At 43.2% G+C, this 19,254-nt stretch overlaps 1 protein-coding gene across 1 annotated transcript in view; it reads right to left on the bottom strand.

Annotated features, from left to right (window-relative positions):
- vkorc1l1 (vitamin K epoxide reductase complex, subunit 1-like 1) overlaps nt 1–19,254 on the bottom strand; it is a 36,471-nt gene that overhangs the window by 4,000 nt on the left and 13,217 nt on the right. Inside the window, exon 2 of the mRNA XM_055658056.1 lies at nt 6,491–6,600. Within this exon, the coding sequence (XP_055514031.1) occupies nt 6,491–6,600 (110 nt within the window). The remainder of the gene's footprint in view (nt 1–6,490; nt 6,601–19,254) is intronic.

The raw sequence follows: 19,254 nt of genomic DNA, 5'->3' as shown, positions 1-19,254 counted from the left end.
GGGGTTGGACATGCTAGATGCAGGAAGATTGTTCCCGATGTTGGGGAAGTCCGGAACAAGGGGTCACAGTTTAAGGATGAGGGGGAAATCTTTTAGGACTGAGATGAGAAAAACATTTTTTACACAGAGAGTGGCGAATCTCTGGAATTCTCTGCCACAGAATGTAGTTGAGGCCAGTTCATTGGCTATATTTAAGAGGGAGTTCGATGTGGCCCTTGTGGCTAAAGGGATCAGGGGGTATGGAGAGAAGGCAGGTACAGGATACCAAGTTGGATGATCAGCCATGATCATATTGAATGACGGTGCAGGTTCAAAGGACCGAATGGCCTACTCCTGCACCTATTTTCTATGTTTCTATGTTATTCAGGCAGATACTATCACGTTGAAAAAACATTTGGACAGGTACATGGATAGGACAGGTTTAAAAGTATATGAGCCAAATGCAGGCAAGTGGGACCAGTGTAGATGGGACATGTTGGTCGACGTGGGCAAGTTGGGCCGAAGGGCCTCTTTCCACGCTGTATGACTGTCATGTCCGGAGGGTCCGTTGAGCCATTTGGATATTTATGGCAGAGAACAAGAACAGTTTGGCAACGACTCTACTCAAAACGACAAGGATGTGTAGAGAATTGTGGATGTAGCCTAATCCATCACACAAACCCCCCTCCCCCCCACCCCCCCCCTCCCTGCCCCCCACACTATAAAGTCCATCTAAACTTCACGCTGCCTCGGGAAAGCAGTCATCATAACCATTTACACCCCAGTCAGTCCCTCTTTTCTCTCCTCTTCCATTGGGTAGAAGATAGCAATGTATCATCAGATTCAGGAATGGCTTCTTCCCGTCTGTTATCAGATTACTGAACAGCCGTCCCATAAGCTGGGGTGCAGTCCCAATCTTCCAATCTACTCCAATGCGCGGGCCTTGCACTTTTTCTTCGTAACTAATGTTATAATGCTGCCACACAATTTTCAGCAATCTATTTTTTTTCTCTTTACACGACCTGTTGTACTTGTGTGTGGCTTGATGGAATAATATGTTGTGATGGGATAGCAAGAAACAAGGCTTTTCATTGTATCTTGGTATAGGTGACAATAATAAAGCAATACTAAAACTCAGTAGAAGCAACAAATATTATTCCCGCACCATTTACGTTGTCTTAACAACCTGGCCGAGTATTTTTTGAACACCTATCCCAAGGCCATGGACACATACAACATCTTGTAGATTATGAATGCAATACAACACTTCATTTTGCACCATACAGAAAATGTGATATTTACTGCTTTGCAAATCCACATGCAAATATGCAGTTCACATGGATTGCTGAGTTTGACTCTAGACAAATTATATTTGAATAGATATTTATCTCTGTGCTCAGGAACGTTCAATGGGTCCAAGCCCCAAGTTTAAAATGGCCATGTTGTCTGTCCAGTCCCCCCTGCCTCGCTGTTGGGCATTCCCATCTACTCCAGCCATACAATTCTTCCTGAAACATTGATCTTCCAAGTCTGATTTGTTATGCATCTTCTCCTGCAATGGTTCAATGCCACTTTATTGTCACATGTACCTAGGTGCAGTGAAATTATTTGTTTGCATACAATTAATTAACAATCTTACTCTACATTAGACACAATCAAACTTAACGACAAGAGTGTAAGATGGTGGATTACACCGAGGCCGTGTACAAGAGTCGCCACATTTCTGGCCCCATCTTCTACCCTCTACCTTTACCAAGTATATTAAGGGCAGAAGAATGTCTTTGTATTATCCTTTATCTTATCTTCCAGCTTTCTTACAACCCCCTTTTGCCCTCCTGCTTTCCCTTTCCCTCTTCTATACTCTTCACGATTCCAGCTGCCCACTCCTGACATATGCTTTTTTCTCTTGACCAGAGCCTCAGCATCTCTTGAGGGTCAGTGTTTCCTACTCGCACCAGCCTAGCCTTTGCTCTTCACTAACAGGAACAGGCCCGGCCCCGAACTCTCACAATCTCACTTTTAAAAGCCTCCCACTTCCCAGATATACCTACAAACGGCCTCCCCCATATCAATTCCCCCCAATCCCTGCCCTTTGAATGTTCTTGAAAAAGGACAGGGCTCGTCTCGAGCAATTTCCCATAACTAGTTAATGGTCATCGGTTCCAAAGTGCTCTCCCACGTCACTCACCTGACCTGCCTTGTTTCCCAAGAGGTCAAATTTTGCTCCATTTCCAGCAGGACCATTTGCAGATTAATTGAGTAAATTCACACTTAACAAATTTCACCTCATCTAAGCCCTTAGCATTATGATCTAAAACTAAAATGTACCATTTTAGACACATGGGAGTACATGTACAAATATTCCAGTAAACGGTCCATGAAACAGAATGATTTTACTCTTATTGAATTTAATCCTAAAAATGGTTAGTTTACAATATATTCCGTCACTCCATCACAGTTTTAACCTATCAAGCCCTTAACTTCTGAATTTCTACGGTAAACCTTTTTCTGTTCCAACTGTATCCATAAAAAATCCTGCTTACAATCTATTTACGGGGCTAGACATTGGCTCAGCCATTAGTCCTACTGTCATCTAGGTTTCATCCTGATCTTAGGTACCATGCGTGTGGACTTTACTTGCTCTCCCTTTATCTATAAGGGTTGCCCTCCCCCCCCCCCCCCCCCCCCAGCGCCACTCCCATCACAGGGGTTCCTGCTTTCTAAGCCCCACAGATGTAAGATAATTGGGAACTACAAATCAGACACAATGAAGGTGGGTAGTATGAGAAGTGAGGGAGACGGTGAGGGAAAGACGAGGGCAGGCGAGAGAGAAAGGGTTATTAGAAAATGTGTGAAAGAATGTTCATAGTGACCCCCTCTGTTGTAAGAAAATATGAAATATGTCAAATAATACTTATTCCACAATCCAATGAACCAACCCAAAGTCTACTTCTTTACCTCATGCCAATTTTTATTCAACTTCACACCAGTAAGATGGCTTGCTTGGGGTGCTTTACTATTACAGCAATACATAAATTAAAGTTGATGGTGAGAGGAATGTCAAACTAAAATAAAAGCAAAATATAACACATATCAGAACGATCACAGATTCAGTTTCAAATAATTCCAAAATGTACAATATAAAAGTGAGATGGGCCCCATCTACAGTATTTTCTGATTTGAACTTTGCAATAAAAGGGTCGAGTTCACTAAAACCACCACAAGTGGCAGTTTTGTAACCTTTCCTTGAATGCCCTCTCTCTATGGGTGAAGAGAAAGAAAGTCACAGATTGGATACAGAACTGACTCGGTGTCAGGAAGGAAAAGGTTAATAAGCATTCTGCAGGGTTTGGTGCTGGTCTCTTTATGTGGTGTAGCTGAATGATCAAACATAAGATAGGGTCCACACTTCGAAGTTTACAGACAAACCAACACTGGCAATGCGATTAGTAGCAAGCAAGGAAGGTGAAGGATGAAGAGGATGTCAATAGAATTAGTTGGGTGACCAAACATACAGCAAATGGGATTCAAAATAGAAAAGCAAGGTAATGCATTTGGGGGTCATCATATCAGGTTATAAACAGGAAAATGTGATATACTGAATCCATGGAATGCATGTCCACATTTCAGCGAGGATTGCAGGACAAATAGACAAGTTATTTAAGGTTGCACAAAGGATACTAACATTGACTGGACAAAGCAAAAAGAGCAAGGAGTTCATGCTGCAAATGACATCACCCTAAACAATAGGAACACTCTCCAGGTGAGTTCTGCTCATACAAAGCACGACAAATCCAATCCATTCCAGCTAACTATTGAGCAATCTACTTCAGAACGAAGATGGGACCTGACCCGAAACGTTGCCCATCTTGTATCATATACATAATCACAACCTGAAAATGACCCCAATCCAAAATATCACCTATCCATGATCTCCAGAGATGCTGACTGATCTGCTGAGTTACTCAAGCACATTGTGTCTGTTGTAGTAAAGCAACATCTGCTGTTCCTTGTATCTTCCGCAATCAAAGGTGGCCAACCTCATTTCTCTGACCCACAACTGGAGACAAATTAGTTAGAGGTAGACAAAAGTGCTGGAGAAACTCAGCGGGTGCGGCAGCATCTATGGAGCGAAGAAAATGGGCAACGTTTCGGGCCGAAACCCTTCAGAAGTTTCTGCCCGAAACATTGCATATTTCCTTCGCTCCATAGATGCTGCCGCACCCGCCGAGTTTCTCCAGCACTTTTGTCTACCTTCGATTTTCCAGCATCTGCAGTTCCTTCTTGAACAAATTAGTTAGAACTGGGACAGGGACCTGAAATGTTACCAGCTTTTAGCATTAAGTCCTGCCCATCTTTATTGACAAATGTCCACAGAAGCATCAACACTTTATTTTTTTATTTTTCTTGCTAAATTACTCTCTTATTCTACTCTCCTTATCAATGTATGGTCTTCGCCAAATTCCAAAAATGACCGCAATCTTCACACTGACTGAATGTTTTTTTCTCAGATCTAACACTATCTTTAACTTTTTAAGTCATGGTTGAACCACTTTTCCTGTTGTTTTTTAAATTGCCTTAAAAGGATATGTATATGTTGTAAACAAATTATTCATTAAACGTTTGATTGCTTATCGACTGCCATACTTTTTAATTCACTTTTCCAATCTACTGCAACCAAATCAAACCTCATTACTTTATTAGATTTAGGATCAAGGTTTCATCTTGAACTAAATGACTTTAAATGAAGATATAAAATTTAGGCTTTGCACTGTTGGTTTTAGAGAAAGGCCCTTCAGTCCACCCTGTGTACGCTAGCACTATCCTACACACTAGCGACAATTTACAATTTTACCAAAGCCAATTAACCTACAAACCTGGAGTGTTTGGAGTGTGGGAGGAAACCAGAGCACCTGGAGAAAACCCACGCAGGTCACGGGGAGAACACATAAACTCTGTACAGACAGCATCCGTAGTCAGAATCTCAAACCTGCGTCTCTGGCGCCTTAAGGCAGCAACTCTACCTCTGTGCCGCCAGAAATTCTACCACAGTAGCATCACAAGAAACCATAGAATATTGAAAGCTCGATAAAATCAGATGTGCTAATCTCACTTTCTTTCCTTGGATTCTCACCAGAGCGAAATTTAAACCAAACTATTTAGTCTTGCTCCACATAAGTTCCAATTGCAGGATTAGAAATTAATTTCCATTCATGACGTTCCCAAAATGAAGCAGAATGTTGCAATAGGATTCTGAGCTTTAAGCTTTCAACGCAGTAGCAAAACTGGTTAATGAGATCAATGAACCATGACAGAGCACAATTCCAAAGTAGTTCACTGGCCACTAGATTCCTCAGTTTGCTCCACGTTAAAGCCTGACTTTTTAAACAGAGCCAATGTTTAATTTGGATCAAGCGCAGTGTTTTACTATCACAAAGCAGGATTTACTCAGTCCAGTGGCATTTGGATTCTTTTCCTGGAATAAAAAAAGGACACAGAGATAACAAACCCTATTTAAGGCCATTCCTTGCACTGGTTTTTCCTTGCCCTTCTACCCGTTTCGACCAGCTACACAATTCACAACTTTTGGCAACTCCCTATCCATGTCTCACAGCTGTCTTTTCTCTGGCCTTCGTCCAACAACCTGCCCATCTAAAAACCCCCCCCCCCCTTGCCTATGTCCACCTATTACCAGCCATGCTCTGTCCTGCCCATCCTCTCTTCCTCCCCCCCCCCCCCCCCCCCCCACATCTCACTCAGTCCGAAGATGGGCCTCAACCTGAAATGTCACCTATCCATGTTCTCCAGAGATACTGCCTGATCTGCTGAGTTACTCCAGCATTTTCTGTCTTTCCTTGAATTTTGTTTTCTCTGTAAGATACCGAGGGGAACGTGAATGCGAAACAAGCATAAATCAAACATGAGGGAAGGAGATTGAATCTTTTCACATAATCTAGTGTCAGTATTCAGATACCTAACGTGGAGCCCAGTGAACCTACAGCCGTCTTCCACCCCCATCTTCATGGTGACAAAATATAATTACTGATCAGAAGAATGCTGCATCTTGAAAGTAGATCATCTTACCAATGGCATTTAACGGGCAAAATTAGGAAGACTGAGACATTAAGAGCTGGGCTCAGTAAATTCATAAAGTGCATAACGACGATCAATTTTGTTGATCAGTGGGAATAAAAACACTTTTTCCACATTTCAAATAATCCGGATATAAATTAATTTAAAATTAGTATTTGGAACGATAAAAAAAAAAAAAAAAAGTGGAAAACCTGGCTGACCTCACTGAGATGGATAAACACCCAGTCACCATGGCAACATTCTTAAGTAGGTTAAGGACTGATGAAGATCAGCTCTGCACAAACTTTATAATTCAACAAATTAAGCCTTCACTGAAGTTGTATGTTAGACAGAAGGGCCTGTTTCCACACTGTGTGACTCTATGAAGCTGAGATCACCAAATGGGAATCATATTAACTTAGACGTAAGCTGTACTCACCCAACAACATTTGTAGCACATAGAAACTAAGTCCATATATACTGTTTGGCTGATTCAAAGCACTCTCTTTTCCAAAAATGATCCCAACTAGTCCAAATCCTCTTCCCCACCTGCAACAAATAATAATGAGTTAAATGACACAGTAGGTACATAACTATTAGTAACACATGGACAACCACACACACACACACACATACACAGACACACACACACACACACACACACGTTCACACAACGCCACACACACACTTACACAAAATACACACACACACACACACAGATCACACACACTTACACACACACATACACACACACACACACACACAATAATGAAAAAAAATAGAACAAAAACTGGAAATTCTGACACTTGAACAAGTAGAATTGGTAAAAATGATCTTGAACCACAATCCCAGGTAACTATTTTTTTTCCATCTCTAGAAGCAATAGTTCAATGTTCATCTGTTAGCTAAAGGAAGGTTTAATTTCCTGAACTAACAAAAGGAGGCTTTCCCCCCCCAAAAAAAGCACCACAAAATTAGCAACATAAACAGCTGTAACAGGAAGCACTGAGTTGGAGAAAGGATATTGGCTCAATGTGCACTAAAGCTCACAGGGCTAGGATGCAATTTGGAAAAATATTTTCCATCCAGGAGACATTTCCAATTAGAGATAAGAGACTGCGGGTGCCAAAATCTGGAGTAACAATCAATCTGGGCCAGAGGAAATCAGCAGATCTAGCAGCATGCATAGGTTGGGTAGTTGAGGAATTATCAGTGGTACATTGGGATTGAGAGTGGTGCAACAGGAGCCACTGCTGGACAAGAGAGACCCAGCCTTTTTGTGTCTGTCTTTGGTGAAGGATAACAGTTGGATGAAGTCACATTTGGGAGAGGGGGGAGAGGGAGAGAGAGGGGGGGGGGAATTATGAGATTCAGGTCGATGAATGTTAGGAGGAGGCAAACTAAAAAAAAAAATCTTCAATTCCCTTTCGAGACAGCGCTGAATCAGTTTTCTCCATTCTTTAAGCTATGCATTGCAGACATAAACTGGAATGTAAAAATAATTTCCATCTTCCCTCAGATACTTGTGCGTATTAATTTAAATGTGTTCACTGTGGTTTAACTTAGATTAACTCAGTTGTATATTGTACTTGCCCAACAACATTTGCAGCAGGAAAAAGCTGAGTCCATATACTGTTAAACTAATTCAAAGCACTCTTTGTTCCCAAAATGAGGTCAGGTAGTAACAGCAAATCTGCTGTAGCTCGAATATTTTCCACACATAAGTCATGGTTAAACAGCAGAGAACTAGGTCCGTTTGCCCACCAATTTAGCGCCAACCATCGTTACCATGATCATTTTTTCCCTCTCTCACTATCAATCACTATTCCTCCTCCCCCACCTCTGTTTTCCTGTCATTCACCTACACTAAGAGGCAATTTACGGTAGCAAATTAGCTTTACTCATTGGCACAAAGGAGGAAACTGCAGATAATGTGGATGTGGAAAGGATGTTTCCACTGGTGGGAGAGTCTAGGATCAGAGGTCATAGCCTCAGAATTAAAGGGCACTCTTAGAAATGAGGTGAGGAGGAACTGCTTTAGTCAGAGGGTGGTTCATCTGTGGAACTCATTGCCACAGAGGGCTGTAGAGGCCCAGTCAGCGGATATTTTTTAAGGCAGGGATAGACAATTTCTTGATTAGAACATGTATCAAAGATTAAGGGGAGAAGGCAAGGAAAATGGGATTAGGAGGCAGAGATCAGCCATGATTGAATGGCGGAGTAGACTTGATCGGACGAATGGCCCAATTCTACTCCTATAGCTTGTGAACTGCAGAACCTATACAGTTGTAGGCTGTTCATTTAACCTCCAATTTAGTTCAGTTGAGTGATGCAGCAGGCAAACAGGCCCTTTGACCCAGCCGACCATCAATTACTCGTTCACACAGTTCTATGTTATCCCACTTCCACTACCTACACACTAGGGGCAATTTACAGAGGCCAATTAACCTACAAACCCGCACATCTTTGGAATGTAGGTGGAAACCAGAGCACCTGGAGGAAATCCATGTGGTCCCAGGGAGAGTGCGCAATCTCCACGCAGACAGCACCCGAGGCCATGATTGAATCTGGGTCTCTGACACAGTCAACGCAAGCATTGCCACTTTCATTTCACTGTACATTTTGTATGTGTATGTGACAAATAAAATGGACTCGACTCGAATTGGGGCAGCACGGTGGCGCTGAGGTACAGTTGCTGCCACACAGTGCCAGAGACACGGGTTTGATTCTGACTACGGGTGCTGTCAATACAGAGTTTTTACATTCTCCCCGTGACAGCTTGGGTTTTGTCCGGGGGCTCCGGTTTCCTCCCACACGCCAAAGACCTATAGGTTTGTAAATGTAAACAGTCTCTAGTGTGTAGGATAGTGCTAGTGTATGGGGTGATCACTAGTTGGTGCAGACTCGGTGGGCTGAAGGGCCTGTTTCAGCACTGTGTTGACCCCAAATCTAATCATATTTTTTGGTTTCCTTTGCACCATCTTTATTTCTTTACCGGACAGTGGATTTATTTCTTTTTTTACTCATAACCTCATGCACTTCTTCACTCCATTCCATCAGAAACACAATTAAGGCACGAGACTAATTTTGAAACCATCAAGATGAAATAACATTTGTGTATTTTTCAGAGGGATCAAAGTTTTTTTTTTTAAAAGGCATGGTAAAGGACCTGTCCCACACGCGGTTTTTTTCGGCAACTTGCCGGCACCCGTCATAGTCGCAGCAGGTTGCCGAAAATTTTCAACATGTTGAAAATTCAGCGGCGACCCAAAAAAGGTACAGCTGTTTGGGCGACTACTCACCACCAAACAAGCGTCACCCCAGGAGAAGGAGAAATGCATCTAACGAGAAATGTTTGGTCATTTCACACAGGAGCAACTATCCCCCGTCAATACTACTGAATGCCACTCGTTTACAGAAGTTGCACACAGCCTAGCTTATGGCACAATGCATTAAAAGGTTTAGTTAGAAGCAACGAACGTGAAAGGTACCACCCGTGCTTGCCACAAATAACCAGTACTGTTGACAATGTAGACTACTGTACACTGATCCTGTACACTGTACCTCCCTCCGCTCAGTCTGTCTTAACCTACCTGATCTCCCGGTGGCTCAACACTTCAATCCCAATCTGTCCTGGGCCTCCTCCAATGTGAGGCCCAGCGCAAACTGAAGGAACAGCACCTCATACTTTGCTTGGGTAGTTTACACCCTAGTGGTATGAACATCGACTTCCCTAACTTCAGATTGCCTTTGCTTTCTCTCTCCTTCCCCATTCTCCCACTAGTCTTACTGTCTACAACTACATTCCATCTTTGTCCCACCCCCTCCCCTGGCATCAGTCTGAGGAATGATCTCAACCCGAAACGCCGCCCATTCCTTCTCTCCCGAGATGCTGCCTGACCCGCTGAGTTACTCCAGCATTTTGTGTCTACCACTGTGCACTGATCCTGTCTCAATGGCGTTACAGAATTTCTGATATTCTCTACAACTCTATAAACACCAAGACTGGCAGTTACCCTGCATTACAGAAAAGTAAAATTAATAATTAATCTAGCACCATGGGCAGAGTTAACACAGCACCATGCAGAACTGAATCACATCCACCCTTTCCCCAGTGGGACAGGCAATTAGCGGTACTTAAGCCGCTGCAAAGACACTTCTTAATACTAATCATTATCCCAACCAAGAGAGAATTCAATTTTAAACACATCAGAAATAAGATGGCGAACAATCAGAGGAGCAGAACAGAATGCTGTTGGCTTCAAATTAATCTTCCAATAGTATCTATATTTATGCGTCTGGCCCGAAACGTCAAACATACTTTTTCTGATCACAATCTCATCAATTTAGTCAATCACAAAGTGCTGGAGTAACTCAGCGGGTCAGGCAGCTGGGTAATGTTTCAGGTATGGTGGTAGTTCTGGAACTGGAATGTTCGCCCCCTTATCTACAGCTCCAGTGCTGACGCACCCAAACATCACTCTGCTTTAACGCTCAAGAGCTGTGACACAAACACACATTTCCAGGTGTTGCGGTGGCGCAGCGGTAGAGTTCAGGTTCAGATTCAGATTCAACTTTAATTGTCATTGTCAGTTTACAGTACAGAGACAACGAAAAGCAGTTAGCATCTCCCTGGAAGAGCAACATAGAATATGATTTCAATAAATAAATCTATTTACATGTATACAGACATAGTGTTTTTCCTGTGGGAGGAGTGTCCGGGGGGGGGGGGTGATTGGCAGTCACCGAGGTACAGTGTTGAGTAGTGTGACAGCCGCAGGGAAGAAGCTGTTCCTGGACCTGCTGGTCCGGCAATGGAGAGACCTGTAGCGGCTCCCGGATGGTAGGAGGGTAAACAGTCCATGGTTGGGGTGAGAGCAGGCCTTGGCGATGCTGAGCGCCCTCCGCAGACAACGCTTGCTTTGGACAGACTCAATGGAGGGGAGCGAGGAACCGGTGATGCGTTGGGCAATTTTCACCACCCTCTGCAGTGCTTTCCGGTCGGAGACAGAGCAGGTGCCATACCATACTGTGATACAGTTGGTAAGGATGCTCTTGATGGTGCAGCGGTAGAAGTTCACCAGGATCTGAGGAGACAGATGGACCTTCTTCAGTCTCCTCAGGAAGACGAGACGCTGGTGAACCTTCTTGACCAGAGTTGAGGTATTGTGGGTCCAAGAGAGGTCATCGGAGATGTTGACCCCCAGGAACCTGAAGCTGGAAACACGTTCCACCTCCGTCCCGTTGATGTGGATGGGGGTGTGCGTGCCGCCCCTAGACTTCCTGAAGTCTACAATGAGTTCCTTGGTCTTCTGCCAGAGTTGCTGCCTTCACAGCACCAGAGACCCAGGTTCGATCCTGACCACGGGTGCTGTCTGGACGGAGTGTGTACGTTCTCCCTGTAACCTGCGTGGATTTCCCCCAGGATCTCTGGTTTCCTTCCAAACTCCAAAGACGTACAGGTTTGTTGGTTAAATAGCTTCAGTAAAATTATAAATGTCCCTAGTGGTTGTAAGATAGTGTTAGTATGTGGGGATCTCTGGTCGGCGCGGACTTGGTGGGGGGGGGGGGGGGGGGGGAAGGGCCTGTTACCGCGCCCAGTATCTCTAAACTAATCAAGTGGATTAGAATACTTTCTTCAGGAAGGGCAATCCAGAATTAAAAAAGCTGTCTTCATGGGGTGAGCTTTGCCATCAGAAATGAAATAATCTGGAATCTCACCAGTTCCCCGTGGGATAAGTAATGTCACAGCGCACTCACTCATACCCGGCAGCCGGCTATAATCATCAGTACATATGCTGTCTTCCTGGAACTGTACATGATTTCTACTCTCACCTTATTAAAAAAAAATAACCCTCGAGTCAAACAATTGGCAAGGAGGGTGTAGTCAACGGAAATTCCAACAGAGCCCGTCTGCTGAAAAGATGCTCAGTGCAAACAACCACGTTTTGCCAGAAAGAAAAAGCAGGGAACTTCATTGCAACACCACAAGTGCAGTTCCTGGCACCACCGTTACCGTCTATAAATCGAGGAGACGACTGGAAGAATGACCACATCGCCAACATCATGGGGTTAGGAGGGAGAGATAGATCAGCCATGATTGAATGGCGAAGTAAACTTGATGAGCCGAATGGCCTAATTTTACTATTCCTTATGACATGACCGCTGCTAACAATACTCTGGAGATCACTTAATCTTGGTAATCTTTGTTAATCGTGCCTCAAAACAATGAAACTTTGCTGTCGTGTCTCGTGGGCCCTGCAGATACCTCTTCTGACATCAATTCATAGGCAGCCAGATCTCCCCACACAACAGGAGCCACATAGTGTCTACAACATGTCATTTGTTCTGTGGTCCACCATAATTAGTACCTGTGAAAAGACTCTGAGCTTTATGCCAGAAATCTCCCAAACTGGTTTGATGAGAATTACCTGGAGATAATTAACTATGAACACAGGACATTTTTAGATTGGAAATTCCACCAGATCTCAGGAGGGAGAAAAAAAATATCTAAACAGGCACCATGGTCCGAGAGAAAGTCCATGACCGACAGAATATCAAACGGACAGGCCAACTAGCAATTCACTGATAATCTGCCCATGTTCTGGTTGCTCATTGCTCCCAAGGCTATCTTTAACTCAAATATTCAACAGTCCAACGCATTAAGAACCTCTGAATATTTGAGTTGAACCTGTCAAGCACCACTAATCATTATTATTGCCTGATGGAAAGTGCACTTCAAGAATTAAAGACCTCACAGAAACACAATGTCAATGGCGATAAAAGATCACCTGCTACTTACTAAAAAGATTTATTTTACTCTAATTATCCTTCTTAAATATTACCACTGTTCTTCCTTCCTCTGCCAACCCCTTTTCATCACATTCATAGTTTAGGTCAGTTCATAGTTTAGTTTAGTTTAGTTTAGAGATACTTTGTGGAAAACAGGCACTTCGGATTGCCGAATCCGCTCCGACCAACGATCACCTGTGAACTAATTCTATGTTATCCCTGTGTGAATCCTACACAGTCGGGGGATTTACAGAAACCACCAAACCTGCGCATCTGTGGAATTTGAGAGGAAAGCCGAGCACACGGAGAAAACCCATGTGGTCACAGGGAGAACGTACAGTCAGCAATCTAAAGGGGCTGTCCCACTTGGGCGACCTAATCCGCGAGTTCTGGCCAGTTTGCCCTCGACTCAAACCCGCAGCATGATCGACACGAGGTCGTAGGAGGTCTTTGTAACTCTCCTTCATGCTCGAGAGTAGTCCCCGTGTACCCGAGGCCTCAGCTACGTTGCGCCGTATTTTTCAACATGCTGAAAACTGCCCGCGAATAAAAAAAAAGGTTGCCATGAAAAAAAAATCAGTGCTTTTTTTACTCGTAGGTTTAGTCGTAGTAGGTCGGCATGTTAGTCGTAGGTAATCGAGGGTAGTCGAAGGTAGTCGTAGATAGTCTTCATCATCGTTGAAGGGAGATCGAAGGAGGTCGTCTTCACTCTCCACTATTCGTTGTCCAATTTTCCCGAAGTTAGTCGTAGCTAGTCTTCACCTTAGTCGAAGGAGGTCTTCAACATGACATTTTTTCAAACTCTCCTAAATTCTTCTTAACTCGCCAATTAGGTTGCCCAAGTGGGACAGCCCCTTTAGGATCGAACCCGGGTCTCTATTGGTGCACCATTCTTGCGTCCCTTTCTCATCCATTTTTCTCAAAGATTAATTACACAGTTCAAGTGCAATTCTCATGATGGCTCAGTGAGTGGGCAAAGGTTCAACCCAGTGCAGAACCCGACCACACAAAAAAATTAATAATCCAAGACAGGTGCAATAATGAATGCAACAAAATTGAGCCTGGGGATAGTTAATCTAAAAATTCTTCCCCGTTTCTGATCATCAGACGTTCCTAGCAGAATATGTGTGAAAACAAAATGGTGAAATCCTTCGACCACTTATCCCATTTTCTGTAAAAACACTTGCTGATATTCACTAGGTAACGTATCACAGAACACCAAGCACTTGTGAACAATGGCCCATATTCTGCAATCCACAAAGGAATTATTCAATACAATTACAACTGACAGCAGCTTTTGTGCAAACTTTTCAGTGTCAACATATGATTCCAGCAATAATTTTTTTTTTTTTTTTTTTTTTTTTTTTTTTTTTTTAAGTGATCAAGGTCTAAACAAATGTCAAAATCATGAACGGTAAATTCTCAATATTTAAAAAAAAGGTTTGTCAACAATTAGCAGTTAAAACAAAGATCATCCGTGTGCGCACAGCTTTAGACTTGAGATACAGCGCGGAAACAAGCCCATCGGCCCACCGAGTCTGCGCAGACCAGTGATCCCCGTGCACTAGCATTAGGGCCAATTTACAATTTCAGAAGCCAAATTAATCTACAAACCTGTACATCTATGGAGTGTGGGAGGAAACCGGAGAAACTGGAGAAACCCCACACGGTCACAGAAAGAACGTACAAACTCCGTACAGACAGCATCCGTGGCCAGGATTGAACCTGGGACTCTGGCGCTGTGAGGCACCACTGTGTCACCCCCCAACTGTGAGTTTATTTTGTTTAGAGATACAGCGTGGAAGCAGGCCCTTCGGCCCACCAAGTGCATGCAGACTGTCAGACACCCATTGACATTAGTTCTACGTTATCCCACTTTTGCGTCCACTCCCTTCACACTTGGGACAAAATACATTTGCCAATTAATCTACAAACCCGCACATTTTTGAGACTCAAGAGGAAACCGGAGCACCTGCTGGAAAGCTACGCAGTCACGGGGAGCACGTGCCAAATCCACACAGACAACATCCAGGGTCAGGATGGAACAAGTGTCTCAGGCGTTGTGAGCGTCTACCAGCTGCATCACTGTGCCTGCCACATTAAGGAGGAAAGGACAGCATTGCCACTTCATTTCAGACATTTCAGTCCCCAGCCTAGCAGGAAAACACCATCGGAGCACAGCAAGGTAAATTGAACCAAAAGTACCAGGTTTCCACATTTACAGACTACAGAATTTACTACTGGCTCATTTAGTCCAGGACAGAGTTTACTGATGGTCACCATTGTTCTTTATTAAGTGCTACGGGAAACAGCATTTCCTCCCAAATTTGGAAGCAGAGAAGAAAACTGAGGTTGGAAAAGGAAGAACTCTGGGAGCATTGATTTGGGAACGACACAGACAACATATTAATTTTACTCAAGACAAAGCAGGTTAACCGCTTAAGCTGGGATGGTTGTGGAACCAAGTTCTGGCAAATGCGCTTAGTCTAGATGGGCAGCATGAATCTGGTGGGCTGAAGGGCCTCATTTTCTGCTAGATGATTATGACATAACTTGGTTTTGTCAAGCCAATCTGAAATATAAAGAACCAATTACATCGTCAACTTACACCATTGCTGAGAAATCATGACACAGAGTTCTACTGAATCAATATTCATGCTCTGGAGGTTGAATTCAAAATAGATTTTCTGCCTGATCGGTCCTCAATCAAGTTCACACAAAGAATGGCCTGCAGATAAAAGGCTAATTGTCTTCAGGGAGACAATAGACAGTAGAGAAAGGTCCATTGATCACATTTGGCCCAGAGGTAGCTGGACTTAACGAAAATAATTTGAGTATAAATAGATTACGATATCAGAATGTTGGAGTAACTCAGCGGGACAGGCTTGAGAGAAGGAATGGGTAACGTTTCAGGTCGAGACCCTTCTTCGCACCCAATACCCTACCAAAGTTAATTGTCCAGGTATGAATAAGCCTGCTTCAGTTGACGCCATTGTTACTGGGTCAGTATATTACGTATGTATTACAAGATTTTTTTACAAGGATATGATAAGCCCCATGCCAGCCACTGGAGCACAATTTAGGTCAGCGCTCCAACAAATGAATGCCACTTTGTCTGCTGCTGTGTTTCAGACAGACAGTATGTTTAAACAAGCTTTTGTTTGTTCAGGTAGATGATAATTATGATGGGGAACGGCATTCTCTCATCGTCTTGGCTAGATTCCTGCTTCCATTATCCCTCAATAAAAAAATCAGATTGTTTGTATAGGGAGTCTTGGCAAACAGAGACGGTCGTGTTTGCTTCAAGATCAGTTGATGCATTTCCTTCTTATCACCGAGCCAGTTTTGAATCCAACTTATCATTGCTCCTTGATCTTGTAATTATCTGACCAATCTGCTGGGGGAACTTACCAAGGCCTTGCTAACATCCATGTTATCTCACCAAAATATTCAAATCAAGCTGAATAGAGTGGATGTTTCCACTAATGAGAGAGGCTAGCAGTAGAGGCTATAGCCTATGAAAAAAAAGGATGTACCTTTAGGAAGGAGATGAGGAGGAGGAGGAATTTATTTCGTTAGAGGGTGGTGAATCTGTGGAATTCGTTGCCATAGAAGGCTGTGGAGGCCACGTCAATGGATATTTTTAAGAGATAGATTCTTGATTAGTGTGGAGTGTCAGGGGTTATGGGGAGAAGGCAGGTGAATGGGGTTAGGAGAGAGAGAGATTGATCAGACATGATTGAATGGCAGAGTAGATTTGATGGGTCAAATGGCCCAAATCTGCTTCTATCACTCATGAACCCATGAAGAGGATCAGACACATGTGGCAAACACATTCATCATGTTTGCAAATCCATGCTGATCAGTCTCAATAGACCTTTTGTGAGTCATCATCTCATAAATACTTGTCTTTAATTGATTAAATTCCTTTCCCATTATTATTTCCTTCAGGTTTTGTTCTGACTCATTTTACACCACTAAATCAGCCCGATACCCTTTACAAAGATTAATATTAACATGAATATTTCAGTCCTTGAATTCCAGTACACAAACTCTCTAAAGATGGTGACCACGACATGACAGATATTTGCAGCTACTGCGTGAAGCTCTAATTTACAGTGCACCTCAAGGATTCTTCGGTTTCTTCAGCCAAACAACTATGAGCTTTAGAAAATCTTTAGAAAACTCCGATGAACGTATATACATACTGGTGTAATACAAGGAACCGCAGATGCTGGCTTACACCAAAAAAAAGCAAAGTGCTGGAGTAAGCGGGCCAGGCATCATCTCTGGAGGACATGGATAGGCGACGTTACAATCAGAAAACAGGTGCCGACATGAAACGTTGCCTAACCATGTTCTCCAAAGATGCTGCCTGACCTGCTGAGTTACTCCGGCATATGGTGTAACACAGTACTCCAAAATTTCACGAGTCCTGGGAACAGAACCAAGAGGCTATTAACTCAATGAATTCAAAAAGTAAACAAGAGTGTTGATGATTCAACTACCCTCTGAACATTTTCTTTGTAACCATCAAGTTATCAATCTTGCTCTCAACTGTCAATATTTACTACCTCCATATCTTCACTTTAGACAAAGTACAAGGACATAGGCACCTCTTTGCTGAGTGGCCCCACCTCACACTTGCATTAGCTGCGTGTTTATTTCTGAATATTTTCCATATGGGTTGCTTTACCCACACTCAACCGAGTTTTTCATTGGGTTGAATTTTCTGAAGAAGGGTAACTAATTGTACTTGACCCTGTGAAATGTGCCCTAGAATATTTTTAATATAACAAAGTTTACAGGTTAATGGATATCTCGGAGGGGAAAAACAGATCTGGGTACTAGTGCGGCAGGGCAAGCAAGTGCTTGAACATGGCAAGCAACGGAACTTTATCAAACAGGCTGAAGGAAAGCGTCTGAAATTAAGAGCAATATCTCTTGGAGAATCAAGTCCACTATAGAAGAGAATTCAATATTAAACAAGGGTCGGGAAGGAACAATAAAATTGAAAAATAATTGTAAAAGTTAAAATGTGTAGGAAGGAAATGTTTGCACCAAAGATAGACCCAAAATGCTGGAGTAACTCAGCGGGTCAGGCAGCATCGCAGGAGAAAAGGAAAAGGAATATGTCCTAGTACACCAGTCACTGAAAGTAACCATCGGGTACAACAAGCAGTGAAGAAAGCTAATGGCATATTGGCCTTCATAACGAGAGGAGTTGCGTATAGGAGCAAAGAGGTCCTTCTGCAGTTGTACAGGGCCCTTGTGGGACCACACCTGGAGTATTGTGCGCAGTTTTGGTCTCCTAATTTGAGGAAGGACATTCTTGCTATTGAGGAAATGCAGCGTAGGCTCACGAGGTTAATTCCCGGGATGGCTGGACCAAAGATCTGTCATGTAATGAAAGAATGGAGCGACTGGGCTTGTTTTCACCGGAATTTAGAAGGATGAGAGGAGATCTTATAGAAACATATAAAATTATTAAGGGATTGGATATGCTGGATGCAGGAAACATGTTCCAGATGTTGGGGGAGTCCAGAATCAGGGGCCATAGTTTAAGAATAAGGGGTAGGCTCTTCGGGCTAGCGGAATGAAGGGTATGGGGAGAAGGCAGGAACAGGGTACTGATCGTGGATGGTCAGCCATGATCACATTGAATGGCGGTGCTGGCTTTCGAAGGGCCGAATGGCCTACTCCTGCACCTATTGTCTATGTATCTAGGAGACCCTTCTTCAGACTGAGAGTCAGGGGAGAGGGAAACGAGAGGTATAAAAAGATACAGAATGAATCAGAGCCGGCACCGATGACTCAGTAAAGGTGGAGCCCGCAATGGCCCATTAGGTTTATTTAAAAAAATATGAATCATTGACAAAACATGAATGAATGGTATGCCACCCTTATAGTAATTTACTTACAAGAGTGACTGATTGGAAACAATTACCATTTGACACATTATGTGACGAGTCCGGGAATGTTTAGAGATACAACATGGGACAGGCTCTTTGACCCACTGAATCCATGCCAACCATCATTCACTTGTTCACCCTAGTTCCATCTTATCCCACTTTCTCATCCACTCCTTACACACTAGGGGCAATTTATAGAGTCCAATTAACCCACACGTCTTGGAGATGTGTGGGAGGAGACCGAGAAACCCGTTGGAAACACACGCGGTCACCGGGAGAATGGGCAAACTCCACACAGACAGCACTCAAGGTCAAGATCAAACCCGAGTCGCTGGTGCTGTGAGGCAGCAGCTCTACCAGCTGTACCCACTGTAGTGAGAAAAATTAAATCTGTCGCAAATTTAATTTGTTTCTGCTGTAGAGATGAAACAACTTTATGGTATTGATCTCAAAAGAGAGTCAAATGAGATACTGTGTTTGTAAAATTAATTAATAACAA

Source organism: Leucoraja erinacea, chromosome 28 (assembly GCF_028641065.1).
Source record: "Leucoraja erinacea ecotype New England chromosome 28, Leri_hhj_1, whole genome shotgun sequence".
Lineage (NCBI taxonomy): Eukaryota > Metazoa > Chordata > Chondrichthyes > Rajiformes > Rajidae > Leucoraja > Leucoraja erinaceus.
This window is presented reverse-complemented; position numbering and strand designations above follow the sequence as displayed.